Source organism: Gopherus evgoodei, chromosome 1, assembly GCF_007399415.2.
Source record: "Gopherus evgoodei ecotype Sinaloan lineage chromosome 1, rGopEvg1_v1.p, whole genome shotgun sequence".
Lineage (NCBI taxonomy): Eukaryota > Metazoa > Chordata > Testudines > Testudinidae > Gopherus > Gopherus evgoodei.
Genome location: NC_044322.1, coordinates 33,292,518 through 33,319,805, shown reverse-complemented (window position 1 = coordinate 33,319,805; position 27,288 = coordinate 33,292,518). Strand labels below are relative to the sequence as shown.

Below are 27,288 nucleotides of genomic sequence, written 5' to 3'. Positions count from 1 at the left end.
AGTACATAAATTCATTTTTTATTTTAAAAATGTCAACTTAATTTTTTTTTTTAGCACCAATATGTATCCAGCATTGGATGGTAAAGAGCTGAGAGCCCAAATCCCAACACCCACTAAATGAATTCCTTGCATCAGTAACAAAGCTCCTTGAGCCCACTGTTCCTCATCGTAACTAACAAAATATTTCTTAGGATTCAGACCACCTCACACACACAGGAGCAACTCCCAGTAACTTTGTTGGCAACTGTGTGTGAAGGTCAAATTAGCCTGTTAGAAACTTACTCATTGTAGAAAAAGAGAACTTATTTTATGCTAAAAAGACAGATCTGGAATGCAATCCCTTTCCCACAGCCTCGGTATAGTGGTAGACCCAGGACGTGGCATACTTTCTTTTTGCTACATTTGAAATATTATCTTTAATGAAACTTGGGAGTTTGAGCCATTGATGAATTTCGAAGGCATTATTCTAGATCAAGCATTAAAGCAGTCCGTGTAAACTGTGAGGGCACAGGCTACATTCTGTAGCTTTTGTAATTCGGAATACTTAGTCCTATAATATTTTTCATCCAGAGGTTTCATTGGTTTACAAAGGTGCGTAAGCATGGTCCATATTTTACAGATGGGGAAACTTAAGGCAGAAACAAAGGGACTTGTCCAAGGCCACAGAACAAGCAAATGAGTTGGAACTGCAACCTAATCTACTCCCCCAGTCCCTTAATCACACTGTGCATGGTCAATACTACACTGCTCAATTAAAATACACTTCTACAATTTAATACAAGGATGTGGTACTCTGAATAAGTGTCATGTGTTTACTGCTTCAGCAGGTGGATGGGGAAGCATGAAGCAAAAGTAAGAAATTTGCAAACTTTTCCACCTCCATGATTTTGGTGTTTAACATGAGCCTTTCCTTCTCCCAACAGAAAAAGAAGCTGCCACATTGTTTTCCAGCTGGAATGGATGTGGACAAGTTCTTGTTATCTTTGCATTATGATGAATAAAATAGTTGAACTGTGACTATTTAAAACATGGTGTCGCTTTGTAAAGGGAAAGCTGCACTTTCAGTGCACTGAAGTTTCACTTTATAGCAAAATCATGCTCTTTCTGAAGCAGGTTGCTAGTTTGTAAATAGAATTCTAAGTTGGTATATTTTATTTTTGAGAAAGCACTTACAGTGATGTAGAGCCATTTATTTACAAAACTGTACAGGTAGACTTGTTTGGATAATGTAAGTATTGTACAAATGTATTGTGAGAAGAGTTGTAAACAAATGTTCTTAGTTTGTTTCCTATAACGCCAGATGTTTATATTCTGCAAAGTTCTTTACTTACCCATCTAAATTGCTTAGTCACTTTGTGAATTTGAGGGCAGTGATTCTGTAGCTCAGCATTTCTAAGCCTTGCAGCACTGCTGATTTTAAACAAGGCAGTTGAGAGAAGAACTAGGAAATTAATCATTTGGATCATCATTTACAGGTATTGGGGCGTTCTCAAATCAGACTGTTGTTCATTTGTTTGTAGTAGAGTTCTCCCCTACCCCTCCACACCATGTTCTGTCAAAGGCTTTTTTACTTTTTAAAACTGCATGGAACTAACTTGCATCCGAAAGGAGAGAGCAACAGGCACAAACACAAGTCGTCTCTTCCTCTCCCCCAAAGTGTACTATCTTCCAATACGGTTGCCCAAGAATTTTACAAAATCTTAAACAGCAGTTACCAACTTAGCCAACTAAGTTCCCAAATGCAGATCTTGGTATCTTCTGAAGTGCAGAAATTGTTTAAAATAGCAAAGTTTTAAATATTTAAAATTTTAATAGCCAGACTATAAGTAGTTTTCCTTTCTCAACAGTGAAAAGGGGTTTAGTTCACATGGCTCAGGTCTGTATCCACGCATATCAGTTGCAGCCCAGCGGTGGAACATTCCTGCATTATGTTGTATTGAGATGGAAGTTTTGGTAACTGAAATCCAAATACCCTAGCTAATTTAGTAAAGGCCATGTACTCAAATGAACACAGTTGCTGCTGGGAGAAAAAAAAACCCAACCATCTCAAATAGGTAGTGAGTTTTGATTTAGGGCCTAGCACAAGGAAAAGAACAGTCAGTGACAGCTTGAGTAAAATAGTTCACTTGTGTAGGTAGTGAGTTTTTAGAGATTGTTAGAAATCTCTAACAGTATTTCTGAACAGGGCACGCCTTCTCTCTCCTGGGTTTGGTGAGACTAAAAATCGAAAATACTCTAATGGAAAAGATGATTCTTTCAACTCTATTTTGCATTGTCAACAGGGTAGCTTCTTGTTTCATCTACTTAAAGGCTGTTAGCTCAAAATAAAGGTAGATCATGCTGGTGGGGCAGTGCAACAGTGATTAACAGAAGGTGGCAGGGCAAAGCTCCTCTGTATGCATCCTACACAGTGGTAGATACACAAATAACTTTCTTGTGATCACTAGTCCTAATCCCTACTCTAAATGGTATAAGGCCTAACTTGTTCTGCGGAATTTTCTTCACTGGCAGTGGTGTGTTTCCTCTTTGTTCTCAACTTGATATTATTGAACAATGTAATAGTTTTCTTGTAAGAACTGTATGGTGACATGGCAATGTTTCAAATAGCATCCAAGGATTCCTAAGGAACCAATTATGCAGCAGATGTTTATATTAAACCCATCCACTCACTTAGTACTGCATAGCATTTATGGCTTGAATAAACATTTTGGTTTTAATCCAGATGTTTGTCTATTGATTTTGTGTAACAAACAGCCCTTTACTAGTCCTATGCTGGTATTCAGTTCACTTTCACTTTGCATGTTCAAAGGACTGCGTTAATGCTAAATGATCAGATCTGTTTGCAGAAACAAAAAACCATGAAATGGCATAGCTGAATTTTCTTTTTGGGAAGAGACACTACACCTTTCTTGCACAAATGACTTAATGTTTCCAGTACCTATTTTACACAAAGCCTTCAACTTCCTTAATTCTGGAAAAATGATAGCTAAGGGTGCCTCTAAGGAAAGAGGCAATCCTTAACCCATAGTATTCTTCCTCTGAAGTTTTACACATAGTAAGCAGTATTACTTTACTCTTATCAGTAGTATAGGCTTTTCTGGAGTGGACATGACCTATTGATAAAGAACAATATTCAAAGACATAACACTTGACTCTAAGAATATCAAGTTGCAACTTCTGAAATTATTTTTAGTCAGTCAGTCTCTAAAGGCTCAGAGGGCTTATCTAGCAACTACCCACTCCAATTAGAATTTGTAGCCGATTTCACTCCCCCTCCCCCCAAAAAAAACCAAACACAAACAGGTTAGACTGCAAGACTTGTGAAACTAATCAATTTAAAGCTGCTGTAAGGAAGGTAGCATAGTCATGACAGAGTGAAATGTTGCTGTGTAGATGAGGGTTGAAGTTACTTCTGATTTTAAGTTTCATAGGTGCTTAGATCAATGTCAATTTCCACAGACACAAAATTGATGTTTTAGTCAAATACCTTGTGTACTAGAACCAGTTACTTGCCTCACCTTTGAGTGGTTATTGCCAGAATCTGTTTCTTGACAAGACTAGGGTACTGCCAAAATTTAATTAACAACTTCAGTACAACTTCTGAATCAAAAGACCAAATCTTTTCTTACAGGTGTTCTTTTCCTAGAAGTCAAGGAGTGGAGACTGGTAGTGCAACATATACACACAGCCTTTATATATTTAAAAAAAACAAGCAAGCAGCAGGCTCCTGCTCTTTGCAGTGCATTGGACTTGTACACATGTTGGCTGTGATTTTAGAAATCTTTTTTAAAAGACCTCTTCGGTAGCAGTGGGAATTTTAAGAATATCTAAATACTAAAATTATTCATTCAGGTTAAACATTAATTGGTGCTGTTGGCAATTTGGTATGATTATCTGCTAGTGATTGCAAATTTTCACACGTGAAGACCACCACTGAAGTTAAGCACAAAAAAAAAAAAAAAAAAAAAAGCTAAGGAAGACTGTAGGTAATCAGCTAAAACACTTGAACTAAAAGTTTACATTACTGCTAGTACTAGGAAAACTAGAGGAGAATTGGTCATTTCTTCGCTTCTTAATTCACTTCTTACCCCCTCAAAGCTGCCTAAGAATTGCATCCACCTAGTCTACTGATATCTTCAAACCATATGCAGACTCTTCAGTGAAAATACATATTTAGATCATTTCTAAGTTTGCATGTGGAGATCTGTTCAGCTCAAAATATTCCTGAAAACTGTAGTACAGATTCAAGCCAGAAGGCCAAATTTTTTAAAACTGCTCCTGAACTAGCACAAAAGTGACAATAGTTCACTTGAACACAAGCAATTGTCAGCCAGTCTTTTTTGGATACCACAAATTGATGGGCTTGTCTCACAGGAACTTGTAGTTGTATAAAGTAGGGTATGAACTTAAAGGGATATAGTTATACTAGTTAACTCTCCATGTGAACACTTATCTCTGGCTAACCTAAAAAGGCCCTCTGAGAAATGCCAAATTATCTGTGCATAATTTTTAAAGATTAAATATTTTCAGCTGTAGTTGACAAACTTGTGTTCTATGATGTCAGTTACTCATTTTAACAATGCTAAACAAAGTGCTGTGGAAATCCTTAATGAAAAACTGATTTAAAGACTCCTCCAGCATTGTAGCTAATCTTAGAAGTCTAAACAGTTGATGGCAAGCTAGACTCATGCTCCTGTTGTAAAGATATGTTCCAACAGCAAGATTCAGGTAAGTAAGTAACTGCCAGGTGATTTTCATGGAAAAAAAATTCAACTAGATATTACAGGCTTAAATAAAAAATTGAGCACTTAAGCTATGTGTCCATTTTAAGAGCTATGAATGATTTAATATCAGTTCATTACCCACTGAAGAAAACAATTTTCATTCAAATAATTACTTGCAGGGGTATCTTTGTGAATCATCCATGGAACAGCTATATCCCGAGTAAGCATACAATCTTTGTCTAGTGACAACTTGTAGTTTACCATAATTTGATAAGTTTTAGTTCACACTATATAAAAAACACTTGCACTAAATTAGTTTAAAGTAAAAAACAGATGTGAGCATGACTGATCAAGGTTTTAGAGAAATACTATAGAAAACCAAACAGTTAAAGTGGGTGGAACAGCCACCACCATTCAGATTATTTTGCTCATATAATTTTAAGGCTTGGTATTTTCAACAGCCAGCCAGACTACAGCTTTTGGATCAGAATCGCAGAAGCACCACCTCCTCCATTACAAATTCCTGCAAGACCATACTGTCCTTGCTTCAGCACATGGGCCATGTGAGCAACAATTCTGGCTCCAGACATTCTATATAGAAGAGAAAACAGTTTAGTTTATAGGAAGTCAGAGCAACTTGTATAAAATCAAGCTAAGACAATCAACAGATTCAAATGGCAGTGCTGCTGTAGCACTGCATCCTCAGATTAAATATCGAATACCCATACCTAAGAGTAATAAAAACAACTTTCCACCAGTTTTTCCACTTTGTCTTTCATTGAGGAGATGAAAGTATTTATGTAAATACCAGAAGTATCAGCAAGAGGAAGAGACCTTGCAGCATTCTAAACACAGCTCTTTAAAATGGCACACTTCCTGTTCCCTGCTGGAACTGAGTTAACTGGGCTGCATTGCAAAGCACAGCTCTCTCAAAAAGACAGCAGGCTGCACATAAGTCTCTTCCATGCTGCCACCACCAGAGGAAGAAAGAATTTTGAGAGCAGCTGCTGGTTCAAGTGGTGGTTTTGTGCACCGATTTCTTCAACTACAAGTTTGAGGATATACGAGGTGCTGCTTTTGCTGTGATTAAGACCTTGAACTGTCAATTTCCTAGCGTGGACCAGACCACTGTGTTTAAGTCAGCATAATTAAGTCACTCAGGGGTGTGAAAAATCCACACACCCCCGATCAACTGACCTCTCTCTCCCCTGAGTAGGCAGTGCTAAGTTAATGGGAGAATTCTACCATTAACCTAATTACCGCTTCCCAGGGAGCGGGAGTATCTACACCAACAGGAGAACTCCTCCCAGCAGTGTAGATAGCATCTTCACTGAAGCAGTCCAGCTGCAGTGTTTTAAGTGTAGACAAGCCTTCTGGAACAAAAAAAAGTCAGCTCATTTAGTTCAATGCATAAAGGTTTACAGTATCAGGGCCCTACATACTTACAGAGAGAGGGACTTTTGAAAATAACCTATCCAGGAAAGACTATGGTGATGCTGATTTGGTCAGAGGACACCGACAGAATATGGCAAGGAAAATGTTAGCCCTTCTGATTCGAGGAGTGGCCCTAACACTTTTGCCAACAAAGCATGCAACTCAAGGAGCTGGATCACCATTTGCTCCTGGAATCCCTGATGGTTTTTCCAATCTGTATTTAGCTAGATGATTGGGGCTATTTTTCTTCAGTAGATCTGCACAATGCCAAGTTACCACCTCCAAAAGTAGATTACCGGGAAAGACAGACCATTCAGAGACTACAGCTGCTTTATAATGTGATAACTCATTTGGGGGTGGGGCAAGTGGATTAAACTGAAGAGAGCACATTACATCAGTGCTTCAGTGACTGCACTGGCTTCTAACTGCAATACTCAGTGTTCAGTAGATGTTCTGGATCTACCTTACACAGGAGATCAAATGTGAGGATATTTTCAGTAGAGGGCCCTAGACCAGGAGTTTAATTGCCTGTTGGTGGGACAGATCCAGTGTCCTGTTGGTCTTTACACTATGCCCTGAAGGTCCTCCATTTAACGTAAGCTTTTTGCAGGAGGGCTTAGTCAGCATAACATACTTAATACTTATTAGTACAATCGATGTTGAAAGCACTGCACAAACATGAATTCCTGGGTTTACTGTTGCAGTTGATTCTGATAGGAGTAATGTCTGTTTCCTGGTTAACGTAAAATAATTTGAAATTTTTGAGAAAAAATGATATATGCACCAAGACAATGGTGATAGGAGCAAATAAATGAACTGAATAAATAGATTTCCTGGGACATAAGGAAAATTCTTCATCCAAGAAAAGGTTCCCAATCTCGCTCAGCCACTGCATAGAAGAGCTAAATACTGAGGAGAAAAGTGAACCTCCATCCAAGCCTGATTCACAGAGCCCTAAAAGTTAAGCCTTGGATAAAATTACAATGAACTTGCTCCCAAATTGCCACCATCAATTCTTGCTCATGCTTCTTCCTACTGACTGGCTCCCTGTGCCAGTTAGCAAAAGCCTTTGCCCCGGCTTGGAAAACTAAAGACAAAATGGAAATATTAAAAAAAAACATGGCTCAAGCAGACTCAAATGCAGTGATGTGTTTAGGGTAGGTCTTATCCTTGGACAGTATCTGTTAAAGTGCAAACAAACAAACAAAACCCCCCACAATGGAGTACTTCACCTACCCTATTGGATGTCCCAAAGACACAGCGCCTCCATGTATGTTCACCTTCTGCGGATCAATATCCAGCATTTTAATATTGGCTAAGACTACAACACTGAATGCTTCATTGATTTCCCACATCGCAATGTCTTCCTTTTTCAATCCTGCATCACTAAGAACCTAGAAATAAAACGTTGTGAAAGTTATGTAGCCAAAAGCACTTCATGGTGGTCCTGTTTTGTTTTTAATTCAACGTTACACTTCCTATAACTAGTTGAAAGTTACCCAGTGAAGCACTGAACCTGGATCAGAAGCTTCCCCTTGTCACAGGGCTTTTCACCAGTTTCCCAGCTGGGATACACATTATTCAAAAGTGGTGTTGAGACTATTTCCTGCAAAGAAAGGATTGTACAGAAGACTGCACATTTCAGCAGTTGCCCCTGTAAAAACAGGGCTAAGATGGCTCTAGATCTGGCTTTAAGGTCACAACTGAAATGAGCTCCAGGGAAGCTCAGCAGAGAAAGAAAGAAAAAAGTGGAGGAACTTTCACAGCCTCTAGTTTGAAGGTGTCAGACACAAAGCCTACTTGATGTATTTATGTGGGCTGCATAGCATGTTCAGATTCTGCAGAATCTAAACTTCCTTCTTTGCCCACATGCTTACAAATAACCTTCCAAATGTAAGCACAGTGTAACTGACATATCTTCCCCGTTTGCAGACAGCTCGAAATAGCAGCTCTGGAAATTCACTCCTCCTTTTCCATTAGCCTCAGAGTGATGATGCTTCATGTATCAGTAACTATTTATCAGCTGGAAATGGAGTGAAGTGAAGCCTGTGGATGCAAACTGGGAGTTGATGCAAAGAAGAAAACAGAAGGGGGGAAAAAAGGAAGCAAGACAAATCACTTAAAAGTTTTACCGTTGTCACTACTGGTTAGGGGGGTGATTTTTTTTTGCTGCCAGTTATACTGGTATGGTATAAAGGTATAAATACCAGTATAGCTTCTTTTGAGTTATCGAATCAAAATAAGCTATACCAGTATACGCACTTTTCTACTAGTATAACTATCTAAACTAGGGAGGGTTGCAAAACTTAAGTACAGATGAGACCAAAGCCAGGGAAGCAGTAGAGACGCAGAAATGGGACAAGAGGAGAAATAGTGGTAGGTCTTAAGAGTGAGAACGTTTTCCCAAGTGATGCAGAATACAACTGAATTAAAAATGTGTTACATAAAAATCTTTGTTCTAACCTTGATCCTTATGCAATCACCACAACATCATCAGTGAGAGATCTGTGGACTGAGGGGATTATAGAGATGTAAATTTATGCCCCAGCCCAAGCACCATAATTAAAAAAATTAATTTGGCCTTTCCCACAGAATGAGTTTGACACCCCAGTCTAGTTATTAGCATTGATGTTAACACCTGAGGAATCAAGCCTCCATTTTAATATTTATACCTTGCAAGCTAAATTGGTTTTAACACATCAATAATTCCATCAATGTAATTCAATGAAGTGGGTTACATTTTAAGAAACAGCCACATTTGTATAGACATAATCTTTTCTACTGACCAAAGCCATATATCGGCTCAAACAAAACCAGCCTTATATAAAGTTACCAGCATATTTGACAAATGTGACAATTAAATATTTTCCACAGATTTTGGTTAATCTGAGGCTGCCAAATACACATTTCACCACCAGTCTACAAAGGAACATTTTACCAATTATGACAGTCTACCAGCCCCGTACTCCACCATGTAGACACACTTATTTTGATAAGACTTTTTTCTGTTTAGATCAAAACAAGAGTGCCCACATGGGGGAGAGGGAAAGGGGTTATACTAGTATAGCTATATCAGTTTAAATTCATATCTTAGGTTGTATTAAAAAAAATCCTTCCAGTGTAGGCAAGGTCTTAGTTATTGATAATTGCTTTGACACGCTTAGAATTCAATATTAACCATGCAGCTGGGTTCTCTCTCAAGCACAGAGATTAACATGTCTGTCTTAGGGCTTGGCTACACTCGAAACTTCAAAGCACTGCCGCAGCAGCGCTTTGAAGTGTGAGCGTGGTTGCAGTGCCAGCGCTGGGAGAGAGCTCTCCCAGTGCTGCACATACTCCACCTCCTCATGGGGATTAGCTTGCAAAGCCGCGCTCCCAGCGCTGCAGCACTGTTTGCACCGAGGCTTTACAGTGCTGTATCTTGCAGCGCTCAGGGGGGTGTTTTTTTTCACACCCCTGAGCGAGAAAGTTGCATCGCTGTAAAGCGCCAGTGTAGCCAAGGCCTCAACTTCAACTCAGGCCATGGCTACACTAAAGAGTTGCAGCGCTGGTGAGGGGGTTACAGCGCTGCAACTTAGGATGTGGCCACACTTGCAAAGCACGGCCAGCGCTGCAACTCCCTGGTTGCAGCGCTGGCTGTACACCCGGTCAAGCCTCAGGTATAGGGATTCCAGAGCTGGATCAGCAAGCGTGGACGCCCACCAGCGCTGTTATTGACCTCAGGGGTATAAGGAGGTATCCCAGCATACCTTAGAAGCCTCTCTGGTAATCATGCACACTTCACTGCCCTGGGCTCAGCTGACCCCACCTTTAAATGCCCCGGGAATTTTAAAAATCCCCTTCCTGTTTGCTCAGCCAGGTGTGGAGTGCAATCAATCAATCAGCGACCATGCCTCCACGCCCCAGGCGAGCCCCAGCATGGAACAGTTCCGAGCTGCAGGACCTCATCAGTGTTTGGGGTGAGGAAGCTGTGCAAGCACAGCTGCGCTCCAGCCAGAGAAATTATGATACCTGTGGGCAGATATCACAGTCCTTGCTGAGAAGGGGCCATGAACAGGATGCGCTGCAGTGCAGGGTAAAAATAAAAGAGCTGCGGAGCGCTTACTGCAAAGCCCGTGAGGAAAATCGCTGCTCAGGAGCTGCCCCCACAACCTGCCGTTTTTACAAGGAGCTGGATGCCATACTTGGGTGTGACCCCACTGCCAATCCTAGGAGCACGATGGAGAGTTCAGAACAGGGAGAAGTGGGGGAGGGTGTAGATGAAGCCTAGAGTCAGGCTACTGGGGTGGAGAGAGACACCCCGGAGTCCCAGGAGGCATGCAGCCAGGAGCTCTTCTCAAGCCAGGAGGAGGCTAGCCAGTCGCAGCAGCTGGAAGTTGCTGGTGAGGAAGAAGCGGAGGAGCGTGCTCGGGGTAAGCAGATTTTTATGTTTTGGGAGAGGACGGTTGGGGTTATGGCTGCCTGTATGCATGCCTAAACGTGGAATAGCCCATTGATTTGCTCTATCACGTCTCTGTAATCTGCCTCGGTAATCTCTTGAAAAGTTGCAGCCAGAGCGTGCGCAATTTGCTTTCGCAAGTTTATAGGGAGAGCCACCGTGGTCCTTGTCCCGGTCAGGCTAACTCGTCCAATCCACTGTGCAGCGAGGGGTGGGGGGACCATGGCTGCACACAGGCAAGCTGCATAGGGGCCAGGGCGGAATCCACATTGCTGTAGAAGACCCTCCCTCTCTTCCCAGGTAACACGCAGCAGTGATATATCTGGCAGTAGGAAACCCTGTTGAGAATTTAGGGATACTTGAGTGCAGGGCGCTAGGTTCGCGGTCCCCCCCAGCCCCGCGGTGCATTCCGGTCTTCCCCCCCCTTCCAGCATGTAGCCAGCCCCGTGGTGCGCTCCGGTCTTCCCCCCCCTTCCCAGCAGGCAGCCAGCCCCGCGGTGCGCTCCGGTCTCCCCCGCCCCCCCCTTTCCAGCAGGCAGCCAGCCCCGCAGTGCGTTCCCCCCCCCCACACCAGCAGGCCAGCAGTTCCGCGGACCGCACCCCCCGCCAGCAGCTTGCAACCTTCATGTTCCCTACTGTCCCCTGTGCAGTCCACCAGCTACCTCCTGTACCCAGTGCAGATAAACCCCAGTGAGCCAGTCAGTTAGTTCCCCCTCCCGGATGAAGTTGGGGCAGAAACACCCCATTGCTCGCCATGCCTTCGCTTCCCTGGCCTCTCTGTGTTATGTTAGGTATGTGGGAATGATGCTACAAAAAAGTCTACAAACTCCTTCACTGTGTGATAATAAACAATGTAGCCTCTGTGTATTACATGTTTCTATGTTTTTTTTTCCCAGTGACCTTGACTACTGCAGCCGGATCACCGCCCTCACGTCGCTTGCAGAACTTGAGAAAAAATCCAAGGAAATCAAAAGAGGAGTTGATCAAAGCAGTAATGAATCACTACAACAGAGAAAGTAGGAAGACGCAGGAATGGAGAGAGAAAATGTATGAGTGGAGGCAAACAGAAAGCAGGAAAAAGGAATTGGCTACCAAAAAAACCTCAAAGCACATGATAAGCCTCCTGGCTCGCCAAACTGACTCTTTCGAGTCTCTCGTAGCCATGCAGGCAGATCTGTACCGTGGTAACCCACACCCCTCCCAAAACTCTCTTTCTTGTTCCCCTGTATTTGCACAAAACACCTTTCTCCAGCAGCCAGTTTCTTATTACCCCCAGTTGCCCCCAACACCTGTACGATCACCTACCAGCCCTGATAACTACAATTCTTACCCTGTGCACTCCACCCCCATTACTCTGCAGCATAGTAATCCTGAAGTGCAGCAGACATTGAACAGTAATCCAAACAGGACATATTCAAACCTCTGAATGTACAGTCCACCACCCTAACCCCCCTGGCCTTTTATGTACTGTACTTTGAATAAAGGATTTTATGGCTTTTACAATACGTTTTATTATTGCAGGAAGTGGTAAATATTGTACCCCAAGGAGCACAGCAAAGGCACCAAACATTACTGTTGGCTCTCAGCATCAAATTGCTCCCTTAAGGCATCCCTAATCCTTGAAGCCCTTTCCTGGGCCTCTCTAGTAGCCCTGCTCTCTGGCTGTGCAAATTCATCCTCTAGGCGTCGAATCTCGGAGGTCCATTCCTCACTGAATCTTTCACCCTTCCCTTCACAAATATTATGGAGGGTACAGCACGCAGATATAATAGCGGAGATGCTGCTTTCCCCCAAATCTAGCTTCCCATAAAGACACCTCCAGCGCCCTTTCAAACGGCCAAAAGCACACTCCACAGTCATTCTGCACCGGCTCAGCCTATAGTTGAACCGGTCCTTGCTCCTGTCAAGCTTCCCTGTATACAGTTTCATGAGCCATGGCATTAAGGGGTAGGCGGGGTCTCCAAGGATCACAGTGGGCATTTCGACGTCCCCTACTGTGATCTTGCGGTCTGGGAAAAAAGTTCCGGCCCTCAGCTTCCTGAACAGGGCACTGTTCCGAAAGATGCGTGCATCATGCACCTTTCCAGGCCATCCTGAGTAAATGTCAGTGAAACGGCCACGGTGATCCACAAGCGCTTGCAGAACCACGGAGAAATACCCCTTGCGATTAACTTACTCTGATGCCAGGTGGGGTGGGGACAGAATAGGAATATGCGTCCCATCTATTGCCCCTCCACAGTTAGGGAAACCCATTTCTGCAAAGCCATCCACAATGTCCTGCACGTTCCCCAGAGTCACAGTTCTTCTTAGCAGGGTGCGATTAATGGCTGTGCAAACTTGCATCAGCACCATTCCAACGGTGAACTTTCCCACTCCAAACTGGTTCGCCACCGATCGGTACCTGTCTGGAGTTGCCAGCTTCCAGATTGCAATAGCCACCCGCTTCTCCACTGGCAGGGCAGCTCTCAATCTCGTGTCCCTGCGCCGCAGGGTAGGGGCGAGCTCAGCACACAGTCCCATGAAAGCGGCTTTTCTCATTCGAAAGTTCTGCAGCCACTGCTCATCATCCCAGGCTTGCAGGACGATGTGATCCCACCACTCAGTGCTGGTTTCCCGAGCCCAAAGGCGCCGTTCCACAGTGCTATAAGTCTGTTACTGCCACAAGCAATTGAGTGTCTTGAGCGTCAGGCGTTTCAATATCATCGTCTGACTCCTCACTGTCACTTTGCAGCTGAAGGAATAGCTCCACTGCCATGCGTGATGTGCTGGCAACATTCATCAGCAAGGTCCTCAGCAGCTCAGGCTCCATTTGTAACAGAAATCTCAGAAATCGCGCTGCAGACTCACAATGCCGCCAAACTGCTCGGAATGTGTAGCAAAGCACCACGGGGCATTGGAACAAGAAGCGGAAAGACCCGCACACTTCCTTCCCCTTCCCACAAGCCACAGTGCCAAAATGGGACGAGGTGCTCTGTGGGATAGCTGCCCACAATGCACCACTCCCAACAGCGCTGCAAGTGCTGCAAATGTGGCCACATTGGTAGCTGTCAGTGTGGCCACACTGCAGCGCTGGCCCTACACAGCTGCACGAACACAGCTGTAACTACCAGCGCTGCAAAACTGTAAGTGTAACCATGGCCTCAGGCAACATTAACAACCTCACAGTCTGGCACTAAAGGGGTCTGCATAGCAAGTGCCAATACACAAGAACCTGGAAAGTTGTCAGCTTTGTTTTACCTACATTTGTCATACCCACAGAGAGAACCTTTGGTTTGGCTACACTTGCAGCTGTACAGCGCTTGGAGTTAAAGCTGTCTTTGCATAGCTGTGTAGGGAAAGCACTGCAGCCTGGCCACTCTGGCAGCTACCAGCGCTGCAGCGTGGCCACACTGACAGCGGTGTTGAGACTGGTGCATTATGGGCAGCTATCCCAGCGTTCAAGTGGCTGCAACGTGCTTTTCAAAAGAGGGGGGTGGGATGGAGTGTGACAGGGAGCGTGGGGGAGAGAGAGAGAGAGAGAGAGAGTGTGGATTTTTGGAGCCGACACTGTGTCAGCTCCCTGCCTTGCAAATTCCGACCACTTCCCCCACCCCTCTCTCATTCACTCTTAAATGTAAATAGCCTTCAGATCAGATAAGCAGCTGCTCCTATGGACTCCCTTCCCCCGCCCCCAGCCTGCGCTGTTTCTTTCCTCAAGCAAACACTAGCTGTGCACATTCCCCGCCTGCCTCTGCTCGAGCAAACAATTGCTGTTTGTTTTTTAGATAAGCAGCTCCAGGAGCCCTGAGTTCACAACAAAACAAAGAGAGTTCTTTAGTTAAAAGCATTATGGGAATTCTGGAGGTCAGTTACAGCGTAGTAAAATTAATCAATCACTGTTTACAGTCGCACTGCAGCACCAGCGCTGTTCTCTTTATTCCTCTCGTCCATGTGGAGTACAACCAGCGCTGTAGCCAGGGAGATACAGCGCTATATGTGCCTTGCCAGTGTGGACAGGGAGTAAGTTACAGCACTGTAAAGCCACCACCAGCGCTGTAACTCTCAAGTATAGCCAAGCCTTTTATTTAATACAATGAACAGCATCATTTAACTAGACACTGACTCAGAGCCCATCACGCTTCTGTCTAAAAGATTTTTCACTTGTTATTTGTTAACATTTGAAGTTACTAGGACTATATAAGAATTTTTTCTTCTGTTTTCTAATTTGTTTACTTTGAGAATTTGACTTGATAGCCTATTTATGTTGTGTTCCTGCTTGTGAGGATTTTTCAGACAGCAACAGTGGTGACTTAATCACAAAAAACTGGCAGAGGTATTGAGGGGCAAGGAAGTACTGGTAACTATTTTCAACTTTTTTCTTTAAGCCAACTAGATTTCAAGGGGACTGTGTTCCTTTAACAAAAAGGACCCAACTAGAACAGAAAACTGCATATGCATTTTGCATGGGAGTTATTCTTGTGGCTAACTAATCATAATATAAATACTACTTTATCTACAAGGTCCCAAAGTACTTTATAAATAAGCCTGTGATGCACGTATTGTCTGTATTCCAAATCAGAGGAAAATCCATGTTGGATCGTTGGAGCAATTTAGGCAAGCTTACAATTTTTTTTTTTATATTCAGCAATGATCAGTTTTGTTCCTACCTTGGGAACAGCATACGCAGGTGCAATTGGGAAGTCAATAGGATCAACAGCAGCATCTGCAAAAGCTGTAAGACCATAAATATTATTTAAATCCTTTATCACTTTTCACAAAGGAAATATTCACCTATATGGGATACAAGTCCAATACTCCCCTCCTCCACCAATCAATTTTTCTATTCCTTTAAATAAAATGTCTCCTGAAAACAGGATGTAAGCTGTGTGTGCTTGTAAGCAAATAGCATGGTAATATTTTCAGATTTTACTTTTAAAATGTGTTAGATATAACCACATTTAAGAAAGGCTGGCTATGATCAGGAGTCCAAACATGTTTGGCTCTTGGAATTTAAAAGAACAGTTCAAGTTACGTTATAGCTGCACCTTCCTAGCCAATGAACCTATACCATGCTCCCCCAAAGAAAAAAAAGACAACTGGTTAAGCAGGATTCCAGGTCACATGGCAAATCATAAGAGTATTTTCCAGCATAATACTTGAGAGAGGCATTTGGAAAAATTCCTACCTACTATTCTTGCAAGTGGCGTAACATTAAGTCTCTTGGCTGCCTCTGCAGTCATCACAACCAAAGCAGCTGCTCCATCGTTCAGTGTGCTGGCATTGGCAGCAGTTACTGTTCCTGAAAAGAGCAGAACAGTATTTAAACAGAGGAAGGAAAATGCAATAGCTCAGGTATGTCTTTCCAATGCATTTATCTGACAGAGAGGTCCTGAATCTGAGCTCTTGTCTATACAAGTATGGGGCACTGGCTTAACTAAGGCTACTTCTACACTACAAGCTAGAAGTGTGATTTCCCAGCTCGCACACAAATTCTCATGATTGCTCGATGAGAACTAGCATCAGTATTAGTAGTGCAGGTTTAGCTGTGCGGAGTACATACTCACAGGTTGCAAGAGTGTGTTTGTACTGGCATAGCTAAACCATGCCAACACTGCTAGTGCTACTGAAGCTATACTACTGCTTATACAAGTGCTAGCTCTCACTGGGTTACTTCAAGTATGGGTACGTGAGCTGGGGGGTCACCCTCAAGATGAGCTTTTAAATTAAATTTAGTTAAACTGGTTCAAAAACCTGTGTGGACACTTAAAACAATTTAAACCTGGCTTAAACCGATGCATCTTACTTGGCAGGGCTGGCGCCAGCTTTTTTGCCGCCTCAAGCGGCAAAGAAAAAAAAAAAAAGAAAGAAAAAGAAAAGCCCGAGTGGAGCGATTGAGCTGCCACTGAAGAGGAAGCGAGGCACTGAAGGACCCGCTGCTGAATTGCCGCCGCGGACCTGGACAGCGTGCCACCCCTTTCTATTGGCCACTCCAGGCACCTGCATCCTTCCTGGTGCCTGGAACCGGCCCTGTTACTTAGGTAAGGTAATGGCTTCTACATTACCAATAATCAAGTTAATGCCAGTCGATACAAGGCTGCAAGAAAGTGGGGCAACTAAACTGATTTAGCTTCAGAGATCCATCGACTGGAGTCAGACATGAAGGCGCACATGCTCCCACTGGAATAAGAAGTTACATTGTTGTAAACTGTATGTGCAGATCAAGCCTGTAACTATATTGATTTAAGCCAGATTTAAATCAACTTAAGTGTCCCAATATTAAAACAGATTTGAAAATGAAGGTTGGTTACTTATGGCCGGAGTTCTTCCAGAAGGCTCTGCATATTCCCAGTTTATGGGTATTGTGCTGCACTGTGGTAGAGTCTCTCTTTAGCAGTGTCAGCTAGAGCACTGTCATGTACCTGCCCCTACCCTCAGCATCACCAATGTTCTGAGGGAGAGTGCCCCCACCACATCAGAGCCAGAGACATAGAACAAGGACTCCGACAAAAAGGGGAAGGCAGGAGTGTGAACATGCAGAACAATCTCTAACAACTCTGGTTACAAGAAAGCAGCTTTCATTTCTTCTATAAGTAGCTCTGCATATTCCCACTTATGGGACAGACTGATAAGCAGTGCTGAAAATTAACCTGGAAGTGGGAACAGAGGCCTAACTGAATAAGGGCTGAAGCAGTGCTTTACCAAAATCCAGCATCTGTCCTACAGGCCAAGTCCAAAGTACAGTGCTTAGCGAAGATGTGTGCTCAAGTCCAGATTGAAGCTCTGCAAATTTCAGCAACTGGCAGCTGCCTAAGACAAGTGAAGAAAGTAGCTACCACTCTAGTGGTAGAATCAAAGCAGGTACAGGAGATTTTGTTGGCATTTAACATTCATCAATACACTGTTTGATCCATCAAGAGTGTCTGGGAAGAAACTTTACAACCCATGTAGTTTTTAAGCATAAAACACAATCTAGGCCATTTATTAAAACATTTAGCTCTACCTAAATAACAAGTGAGGATTCTTCTAGCATCTGTAGTCTGGAGAACAGATTCCCCCTTATTAGAATTTTTTTTTGGGGGGGGGGGAGGTAGGGGGAAAGAGAATAAGTGGGCAACACATTAATTGTCTGATTGATGTGAAATTCAGATACTAGCTTAGGTAAGAACTTGTCCCTAGGTCTCACTTTCTTTAGTGCTGCAACAGTTAGAACCAAAGGCTCTGACAGCCCCAGTTCTGACACACCACTCATATCCACCTTCCCAAGGGCGGCTCTGTTATCTGCCGGACCTCCCGCAGGCATGCCGCAAAGGCAGCCTGACTGCCACTCCCAGCAACTGGCAAGCCACCCCCTGCAGCTTGCTGCCCCAGGCATGCACTTGCTGCGCTGGTGCCTGGAGCCACCCCTGCATCTTCTGGATCTCAAAGTGGAAGTGGGAACTGACCCTGGTCTCATGGCCACAGGGGTTCTGTCAGGATTGGATAATTGCAAGGCAGGAGGTACTGCACCAGTGAGAGTGTAGATAAACGGTTCTCTCAACATCTCTTCTGAATCCAGGCCAGCTGAATATGACCATGTAGCCCTTGGTTTGGATTCATGTAGCCTCAGGGCTTGACTGAGGAAGCAGCAGGAATTAGACCTGGCTCTGACAGGAGTTGCAGTCACTTAGAGCTCTGGAACCCTGCAGTCACTTAGAGCTGCTGAAAGCTCCAGGAGCCAAGATTGCTCACTTAGACCTTCAATAAGGGTACTGATCAGATCCAGAGGATCTAGCTTCAAGAGCTTCTTTGAGAAGGAAGAGCTACAAATGATTCTCCCTATCCTTGTGGGCTCTGGGAGTAAAGGTCCAGAAAATCAAACACCCAGGAGGTGAGTGGCCTGCTGCCAAGCAGGAAATGCATCTTTTGAATCCCAGCCTTCTCCACTTCTTTGATTCTGCCATAACCCAGAATTGACAGTGTTAACGACTATTTTTTCCCCTAACTATCCTAACAATAAAAAGGGCTCCAATTCCAAAGAGACTGGAGATGTTTACCTCCATCCAGACACACGGTCAGATGGAACTGGGGCACTCCAGGCCCTAGCCAAGTCACACTAGACAGGAGGGGCAGAGAGCACAAGAGTGCTCTAGCTGACCCTGCTAGGTACCACAAGGCAGCATAGTACCCGTAAGTGAGAATATGCAGAGCCACTTGAAAAAGCAACCTTTTAGTTAAACAATTTCAACTTATAATTAAAGCCTGAAGAGAATGAAAAATGCACTGGATCAGCATGCAAAGCAATAATGTTCGCCCAGGGGTCAACTAGACGTGATAAATCGATCCCTGCTGGATCTGTGCAACAACAAAACAGATACAGCTCCCACACTCATGTACCACTTCTCCAGGAAAGATACTCACCTTGGCATCTACTTTTCAGTGTTAGCATTCCACTTACAAGAACATTTGGGAAACTGCAATTCTAGACCAACTTTGCTGTTTGATTCCCCCACAATTATCACTTGTTTCAAGTGGAAACCATTAAAGCCCATCGCTAAACCAGATCTTCCAAATGTCACAGCAAAATGAAGTATGTAACACAGCCTGCATTTCTCCAGGAAACACTGCTGTACACTGTCCAGTTATAGGAACAATTCTCCAGGCCACAAAGGGTGCTGCTGTAAGTGGTGCCTGCTGTATTCCTATGCTTTCCATCATCTTCACCTTGACCCAGTTAAGCTGTTTGCAAATACACGGACATTGGGGCTGGGTGGAAAGAATGTGTTATTCACCCACTTATCGAAGTAGTCCAACTTGAAAGAAAGTTTTGAGATTTTATTTTTTGAAATTAAGTACCATAAGAATATATAGCTCTCAAAGTCAAGCCCTGAACAAGGGCAGCCTACTGTGTTCAGCAGAAGATATGCACGTCCTCCAGCTAACGCACTTTGGAGGAACTCAAGTCAAAAAAGACAAACACGAGAGTCCCTGTTTTAAGTAAAGCAGTTCACCTTTGACTGCAACTAGAGCTGTGGAACTCTTTAATTTAAAATTTGATACATCTCTTCCTCTCCTGTGACACATAAGTAACATATTGGGAATCAGCATGAAGACTGTGTTTAATAAAATAACTATATATGTCCTAATAATTTCAATCGGAAACTTTTCTTCACTAACTTGGCTTAGCGTGGAGAGACGTCAAATATTTCATATAAAATTTGCTCTGTTTAAAAAACACCACACCACCAATTGCTCCATATAGTGTACTTACCATTTTCTTTTTGAAAAACAGTCTTCAGCTTTGGAACTTTACTGAAATCAACACGCTTATATTCTTCATCTTCTTTCACTTCTATATCTGGTTTCCCTGAAATAATGCCAAAGATGCCAAATCAAAGTGAACTCAATCCGGTTCTGGCACTTCAGCATGAAAAGCTGCACATTGATGCACGTGACATTTTACTAGGTTATTTTTGTTATGATTTATCCAAAATGTAACCCCTACAACAGAACTCCCCAAACTGTGGGGCACACCCACCTAGGGGGACAAGGTGGGTCCAACCCAGCCTCCACAAGGGGCAGGAGGGAGCACTATCCACCCCATCTCTGCTCTGGCCCTGCCCTCAGCTGTGGCTCCATTCCCAGACCCAGCACTAGACCCGCCCTCAGCCTCTGCTCCCTTCCCCCCCACCCTCCCCACACACACCCTGCTCCCAGCCCCAGACAGACAGGGGTAACGGGAGGTACAATCCTGAAAAGTTGGGGGACCACTGACCTACGTATTCTGCAATCATTTATTCTATGCTACATTCCATTTTTAGACATCCTGACATATTATTTCTATAAAATGTGACAATTTAGCTCTGAAGAGAAACAAAAATTGACAAGCTTGTTCCTTTAGCCCATTGATCCACAACAGGTTTATTATTAAGACAAGACCTTTAGTATTTCATCCTCCCAGGCTGGTGGAGAGAAGAGGAAAAAAAAGAAAAAAAAAATCACAGCTCAATTAGGGGTATTAAAATAGTAAGAAACAAGTGGAGATGAATTAAAAGCCACATTAGTTAGCACTTATTCTATGTTGTAACACTCATGCAAGTTACAAGAGAAGGATGGATAACTCAAGTACCTCAGTAAAAACAAATAGGAAAAAAAATGACCATCAACATTCACCAACTGTGTTTGCCAGAAAGCCAGCTAAGATTTATTTTTTTTTACAGAAATTTAAAAAAATATTCCCAAAATTTCCACATTCCAGCTGCAATGTTAGTATTCATCAGTGCCCAATTTAACATAAAAAATTTTAGAATGAATTTCCATAATACCTTTTTGTGAAATAGTGACAGGAACAACTTCCTTTGTCAGTTCTCCTGATTCCCAGGCTGTCCTGCTCCTAGTATAAGAATTTATAGCATAAGTGTCTTGCTCCTCTCGTGAAACAGTAAGCTTCTTAGCAGTATTTTCAGCACAATTTCCCTAGGGGAAAACAAAGACCATTCTGAGAACACGAACCAGAAATGTAGATGGAAAGATTAACTCCAATTTTTTTAAATGGGTATGACAGAACTTTTGAAGTGAATTTTTAAGTGTTAGTTGCCAGAAAGTTCTATTGTGACAACTGCTACAGGTATCTGAACTTCACAACAGAAGTTTGTGGGCAGTTTTCTGGACAGATGTAATTTAAGCCAGAAATCCATGTTCGTAATCATGTATGCAGTGTAGTTGTGGCTATGCGAGTTCCAGGATATTACACAGACAAGGTGGATGAAGTAATATCTTTTATTGGAACAAGTTCTCTGTTGGTGAGAGAAAAAAGCTTTTGAGCCACAGCAAAGCTTGTCTCTCTCACCAACAGAAGTTGCTCTAATAAAGGCTATTGCCTCACCCACCTTGTGTCTCTAATGTTCCTAATGAGGCCTTTCTAATTAAAAAAAAAAAATCTGTGTGAATTTAATGCTTTTGAAATGTCTTGGATCAACAGTCTGAAGCCCTGTTTAGCCACATAACAATACATCCACACAGTTCTCACCAATGCACATCATTCCTATACTGGTGGGACTGCCTTCTAGGCTTGAAAGGGTACCTTCAATCTCCAGATCTTATTCAGTCCTTGGATTCTCAGCAGAGAATGACAAATTGGCAAGTAGTGCCAATTTTTCATCCAACAACTGAACTGAGACCACCTAACTTTTTGCACAGGTTACTGAACAGTGTGATAATTTCTCTTTTTTTTATTGCATACACAACTATCCTCTAACTTGACTGCAACCGCCTAACTCATTTCACACAGGTTACTGAACAGCCATAGAACCAACCGTTACAAATCTTGTTCACTACAAACACAGGCTAAATGTACACTGGTGACAGAGGTGAAGGGTAATATACCCATTACCAATTCCCTGAGATACACTAAGTCCACCTGAGAAAGTTATTCTGAAAATGAGAGGGAGCTAGACCCGTCCTCCTTGGTCACTAGGCTGACTTCCTAAGAATCTGCATGCATATTTAAACTTATGCTGTTTCTATAGCAAATTCTACATATAAAACATTGTGTAGAGATCAGTCTGATTGTAGCATTCCTCCGATTCCTCACACAAGTGCGGAGCCAACTAGAGGGTGACGGGGACTCCTCCTCCTCCGGAGTCATGGCTGGGTGGCGAGGCTCTGCTCCATCAGGACTACAGCCATGCCTCCTCTCCCACGCCGCGATAACTTTGCATCTGCAGGGATTGCATGTCACTGGCCCTGGGGCAGCACAGGAAGCCCTCTGCAGCTCTGTTGTCGTGGCCCTACTCGCTCGCTCCCATGGCAGAGGGCTCTCTATACTAGGGAGGAGCTATTCAGCAGAGTGGTCTCCCGTGCAGCCAAGGAATCTTTACTGGTTAGGACTGAAGAAGAGGAGGATGGTCTCAGCTTGATTATCCAAAACCTGGCATTAGCTGAATCTCTTCCTTGTCACCCAGCATGACATATATGCCCTTTGCAGCATGTGTCTCATGCTAGGGGACACGGAAGGGTTTCAGATAATTCAGAAGTTCAGATAGTCAGGTTTCAAAACAAACACGAGTAGACTGTGTAACCTTATGCAGAGTACATTACTACTCCAGCCTGGAGAAGAATAAAGGTATGGATAACAAAGGTGAAGTCTGTATCAGTGAAGAGATGTTTTAATCTATAGGCTAGGCAAAGATTGTAAAAGATTATTTGTGCAACTGCTACTATTTAGGAAGTAGTAGAACTCATCCAATAAAGACTGAATAACTAAGACAAAAGGGTAGGAAAATTCCTTCAGTGGAGAGAACAAATCATTAACTCCTCAAAATTCCCACCAGCCTCACTTCAACTGGATTCATCTTAAACCAGTGAGCTATTGTCAGGATGCTAGCTGACATGGAACCAGGAGAATCAAATATTATGAGGAGGTATCAGATGAGAGAGCATACCAATAGTCTCAAATCTCATTCTCCTCTAGGAACCTCATTTTTATTTATATTTACACACACGCATGCATGCACACACGAGGAGATAACAGGGAAACCGTGCTGGATCACACAAGTGGATGCACTGAGGGAGGCTGAGCAGCTTTACTGGTCCCTCCTGGGAAGGAAGGAATAGTGAGCTATTAGTAATCAACTGTGCATTCTACAGCATAAACCCAGGTCTTGAGTCATTGTCTACCACTGTCCCGGACTCTTCAGAAAGGCCTCAAACACACCCACACAAAACTACCACTTGGCTTGCTCCTTAATTTTCTGCCTAGCCTCTCCATGCCACTTACAGTTAGAATCATGAAAGTGGAAGAACCCTTTCCTCAGAAGCAGTTCTGTCCCTCATTTCCTGGGCATGCCAGGACCAACATTTAAACAGTCACTAAAACTCCTGAGTTTGGTAGTAGGCTCATGATATGGCAACTTCATTTTTCTGCCTATGTTTCAGTATTGAACAGCAATAACTACCATGTGGATTTTGTTGTAAACATCAGTCAAGCCATCTTTTACAATCAAATCTTCCAGCTTTACTCCTCCGTAAGGTGTTGCGCCTCTGTTCATTGTATAGGGAACATTAGACATGCTCTCCATCCCGCCAGCAACCATCACATCCTACTCAAACAAAACAAGCATGTGTTAAAGTGAATTACAATAAAAGCCATTTTATATAAAATTTCTTTCCACATAACAGAAGATCGGAGAACACATTACAGATGTTTCTTACAAAATTGCTTCTATTTTTCTGTCTGACTAAAACAACAGGAAAAAAGTGAAAACAGTTAATTGGTGTTGGCACAGGAAGTGAACATAACCAATGTTCTGTGTCTGAGCTGTAATTTCAAAAGATCTGAGAAGCAAAAAGTCTTGAAGATTAGTTACAGGAAAGTTACAACATGAAGAGTTTCTGAGGAAAAAAAAATCTGACAAATTTCTTAGCCAGTATTTCTTTTTAATCTTTCATTCGCTGCACTGGTGCTCTGGGCCACCTCACATCAATTACGATCTTTTTCTCCTTCACTCAACTGTTGAAATGTAAGTGCCTCCAAGATTAAAATAGAATTTTCTTATTAAAAAGTCTTAGTTTGGCATATTTGTTCCATTTCAGTTCTCCATTAGCAACATATCATATCTATAGAACAAACAGCTGTTTCAGAATTTAAGACACCAGCAAGGAAGAGAGATCTGTTTGCATGAAGTACTAGCTGCTCTATATAATGTTGTGTCGTCTCATAGTGTGGAAAGATCCAACCCAACTTCATAACACCGTTTACCATGTTGTCTGTTAATAAGCCAGCAGCAAACAGGAGACTTTAAACAGTTTTATCATTGAACCCAAAATTCAATTTAATTAGTATGTGCATTTATTAATATTTCTACATTGTTTTCAAGAAGTAGTTCCTGCAGTTTTATCATTCTTTGTAAGATATGGTTGATGATTCACTGGAGCTTCACACATGAAGTCTCTAGATTCTCAGCATGAAGAATACATGTAACTATTTTCAATGCCGTGTATTACACATGGGTAGGGATAAGAAAAATTGCAAGTTTAATGTTTTTCTGTAGTCTATAGAAAAGTTCAGTCAAAAACTTTTATATTGCATCCTCATAAAGGATACTTTACAAGGAGTCAATCACAGGAGAAGAAAAGGAAGGTGTTTTTTTTTAAATGGTAAGATTTAAAGTAAATGATGCTTTGTTCAATATTAAGCATACACTGGATCTAATAAAAGCAATTGAGAGTCCTGATGAGATGGGCAGTAGAGAGAACTCAAAAGCAGTTATGACTAGAAATCAGAAATAGGAAGCCAGAGAAGGGAACAGATGATTTCATAATTTTTTAAGCTTTGTTTTTCTGATCCTATATAATTTTATGTCTCCAGCCCTTCCAGTTTTTTGGTTTTTTTTAAATAATCTATAAATCCAGTAAAGGCTCAAAAACAGCACTAATCACACATCCACTGAAATCAATGGGAGTTTTGTCATTGACTGTAATGGGATCAGAATTACTGAGTGTGCAGCTGGGGAAAAAATCTCTAATAATATAGTTTCTAAGACCTACTTACAGTCAATTAGGGCTGAATCCAGCAAAGTGGGAAGAGAGACAGTGACATACTGTGTGGGAATCAGGCATGCATAATCACTTCAGGTCAAATCTCTAATTCTTTGAAATATGAGAGCCCTTACAAAGTGTGTGGCCTGCATCCATCAAATGTAAACCTAAGGTATGAATATTCATTAAATGTGAATTACTAATCCCAGCAGTAGCTGTTGAAATAGAAGTACTGTAGCTATTCTTAATCCCACTGAAGTTAGTGGCAAAAATACCATTTAGAGCCTGATCAAAGACCAGTACAGTCAGTGGCAAAAGATTCCCCTTGACTTCAGGCTCTAGATGAAGCCCTTAATACTGAGTCAGATTGGGTTCGGTGTGAATTAAGCAGCAGTCCTAAATCATTGATATCAGTAACTCTACTCTAGGGAGGAAAGAGAGCGTGTATGTATTTTAAGAAATAAAAGAATACTTATGTCAGCAGGTAGACTTTCCAAAGATGTACCATAACTGGCAGAAAAGATTTTTTTTTTCCCCTCCGAATCTAGGCCTGGTCTAGATTAAAAGGTTACATCAGCATACCTGTCAGTTGGGAATTTAAAAAAAAAAAAAAAAATCATCATCTATCTATAGATAGATGAGATCCTGTTGGTATCCAGGAAGTGGGCGGGCAAAGCCCACCCACTGCTAAAGGACCTCTCCCCAGCCTAAGGGGAGGATCCACAGGTCTGTGATACCAGATAATTACGTGGGACAACCAATGAAAAAAAAAACAGGATTGGGAGTGAGGTCATAGGGCTAAACGAAGGGAACCTGATGGGGATACCGAGCAGAGCACCCCAGACAGCGCCCACTGCTCCTCGAAGGTGTCAAGGGAGCCAGCAGACGCTGCCCAGAGGAACTCTGCCTGGATGCGTGAACAGATGGAGGAGCGGAAATAGGTCCCACAGTCGCAGGAAATCCAGTCAGCCAACCTTCTCTCCCTGGTTTTGTAGATGGCTAGTCTGGCCAGGGCCAAGAGGAGGTTGATAAGGAGATCCCACAACTTTGTGGGGCTACGGATAGGGAGTGCATAGATAAACAGGTGAGGGGAAAAATGCAACCAAAAATGCAATAAGAGATCCAAGAGGAGCCGGAATAGGGGCTGCAACCTGGCGCACTCTAAATAAATGTGCGCCAGGGTTTCCTTCATGCCGCAAAAGGGGCAGGTGTTGGGGACAGGGGTAAACTGCGCCAAGTACACGCCCGTGCTCACGGGCCCATGAAAAAGCCGCCAGCTGACATCCCCGGCGGGCCTTGGGACCAGGGCAGAGTATAAGCTGGCCCACCAGGGCTTCTCACCCTCGAGAGGTGGCAGGAGGTCCCGCCACTTTGTATCGGGGCGGGACGCGAGGATGAGGTAGTGAAGAGTGTGGAGCACGAGCATCTACAGATGTTTCCTATAGATATCTCTATCTCACACCTCCATGGATGTAGCCATATTAACAAACCCCCGAGACACAATTATGTTGACAGAAGCGGGTTTCAGATAACACAGCTAAACTTTGTTTGGGGAGGTGGTGTTCCTACAACAAACAGGAAAAACTCCCTTGTCAGCATATATTGAGTATTAAAAGGCTATGCTGGAATAGTCTCTAGTTCTGACTACCGATATGTCTACAGAAGAGGCATGAGTCAAAGCAACCTGGTTAAGATCTAGGTATTTTGCTTCTCTACCCTCTCTTCCCCTTAAAAGGAAAAAAACTTATAATACTGACCACAACTACTTCCACTATTAACTGTATCCTACGATATATGCAAGACATTTCTAAATACACAGTTAACAAATTTGTTTATCAAAAACAAACATTTAAAAAAATATATTAATTCTAGTTAAGCAGTACTAGCACAAAACCAAAGTGTAGTATATTATAATGGGCAAGAAACCACCACATTAGTCTCATATTTCTCAGAGATCAGAATTTCCACATTTTGGCAATCAGATATCATGGTTGAAGTTAACGGGCACTAAAATTCACATACCTGATTTCCACACATCAGATTCTGTGCTGCCATCATGACAGACTTCATTCCAGAAGCACAAACTTTATTGATAGTTGTAGCAGGAGTAGAGATTGGTAAACCTGAGACAAGTTAATATATTAATCAAATGAAGACAACCACATTATTCTATTTATAATCTAATTATATCATCCTTTT

The 27,288-nt window shown here is 42.7% G+C and overlaps 2 protein-coding genes across 7 annotated transcripts in view; one reads left to right on the top strand and one right to left on the bottom strand.

Annotated features, from left to right (window-relative positions):
• The window catches only part of LOC115650684 (protein NPAT), a 36,159-nt gene extending 33,436 nt beyond the window's left edge, over nt 1-2,723 (top strand). For 2 of the 3 annotated variants that reach the window (XM_030560979.1, XM_030560989.1), the window contains one exon: nt 924-2,025. In XM_030560979.1, the coding sequence (XP_030416839.1) occupies nt 924-1,001 (78 nt within the window). In that variant the 3' untranslated portion in view covers nt 1,002-2,025. Of the gene's footprint in view, nt 1-923 lie in introns of all 3 variants that reach the window. The other variant, XM_030560968.1, reaches the window with a different exon arrangement.
• ACAT1 (acetyl-CoA acetyltransferase 1) overlaps nt 1-27,288 on the bottom strand; it is a 33,042-nt gene that overhangs the window by 111 nt on the left and 5,643 nt on the right. For 2 of the 4 annotated variants that reach the window (XM_030561008.1, XM_030560999.1), the window contains 8 exons: nt 27,112-27,212; nt 23,508-23,651; nt 20,877-21,027; nt 19,823-19,918; nt 15,761-15,874; nt 15,243-15,307; nt 7,395-7,552; nt 4,821-5,315 (listed from right to left, as the gene is read on the bottom strand). In XM_030561008.1, coding sequence (XP_030416868.1) covers nt 5,195-5,315; nt 7,395-7,552; nt 15,243-15,307; nt 15,761-15,874; nt 19,823-19,918; nt 20,877-21,027; nt 23,508-23,651; nt 27,112-27,212 — 950 coding nt within the window. In that variant the 3' untranslated portion in view covers nt 4,821-5,194. Of the gene's footprint in view, nt 1-2; nt 3,643-4,820; nt 5,316-7,394; nt 7,553-15,242; nt 15,308-15,760; nt 15,875-19,822; nt 19,919-20,876; nt 21,028-23,507; nt 23,652-27,111; nt 27,213-27,288 lie in introns of those variants that run through there. The other 2 variants (XR_004000199.1, XM_030561017.1) reach the window with 2 other exon arrangements.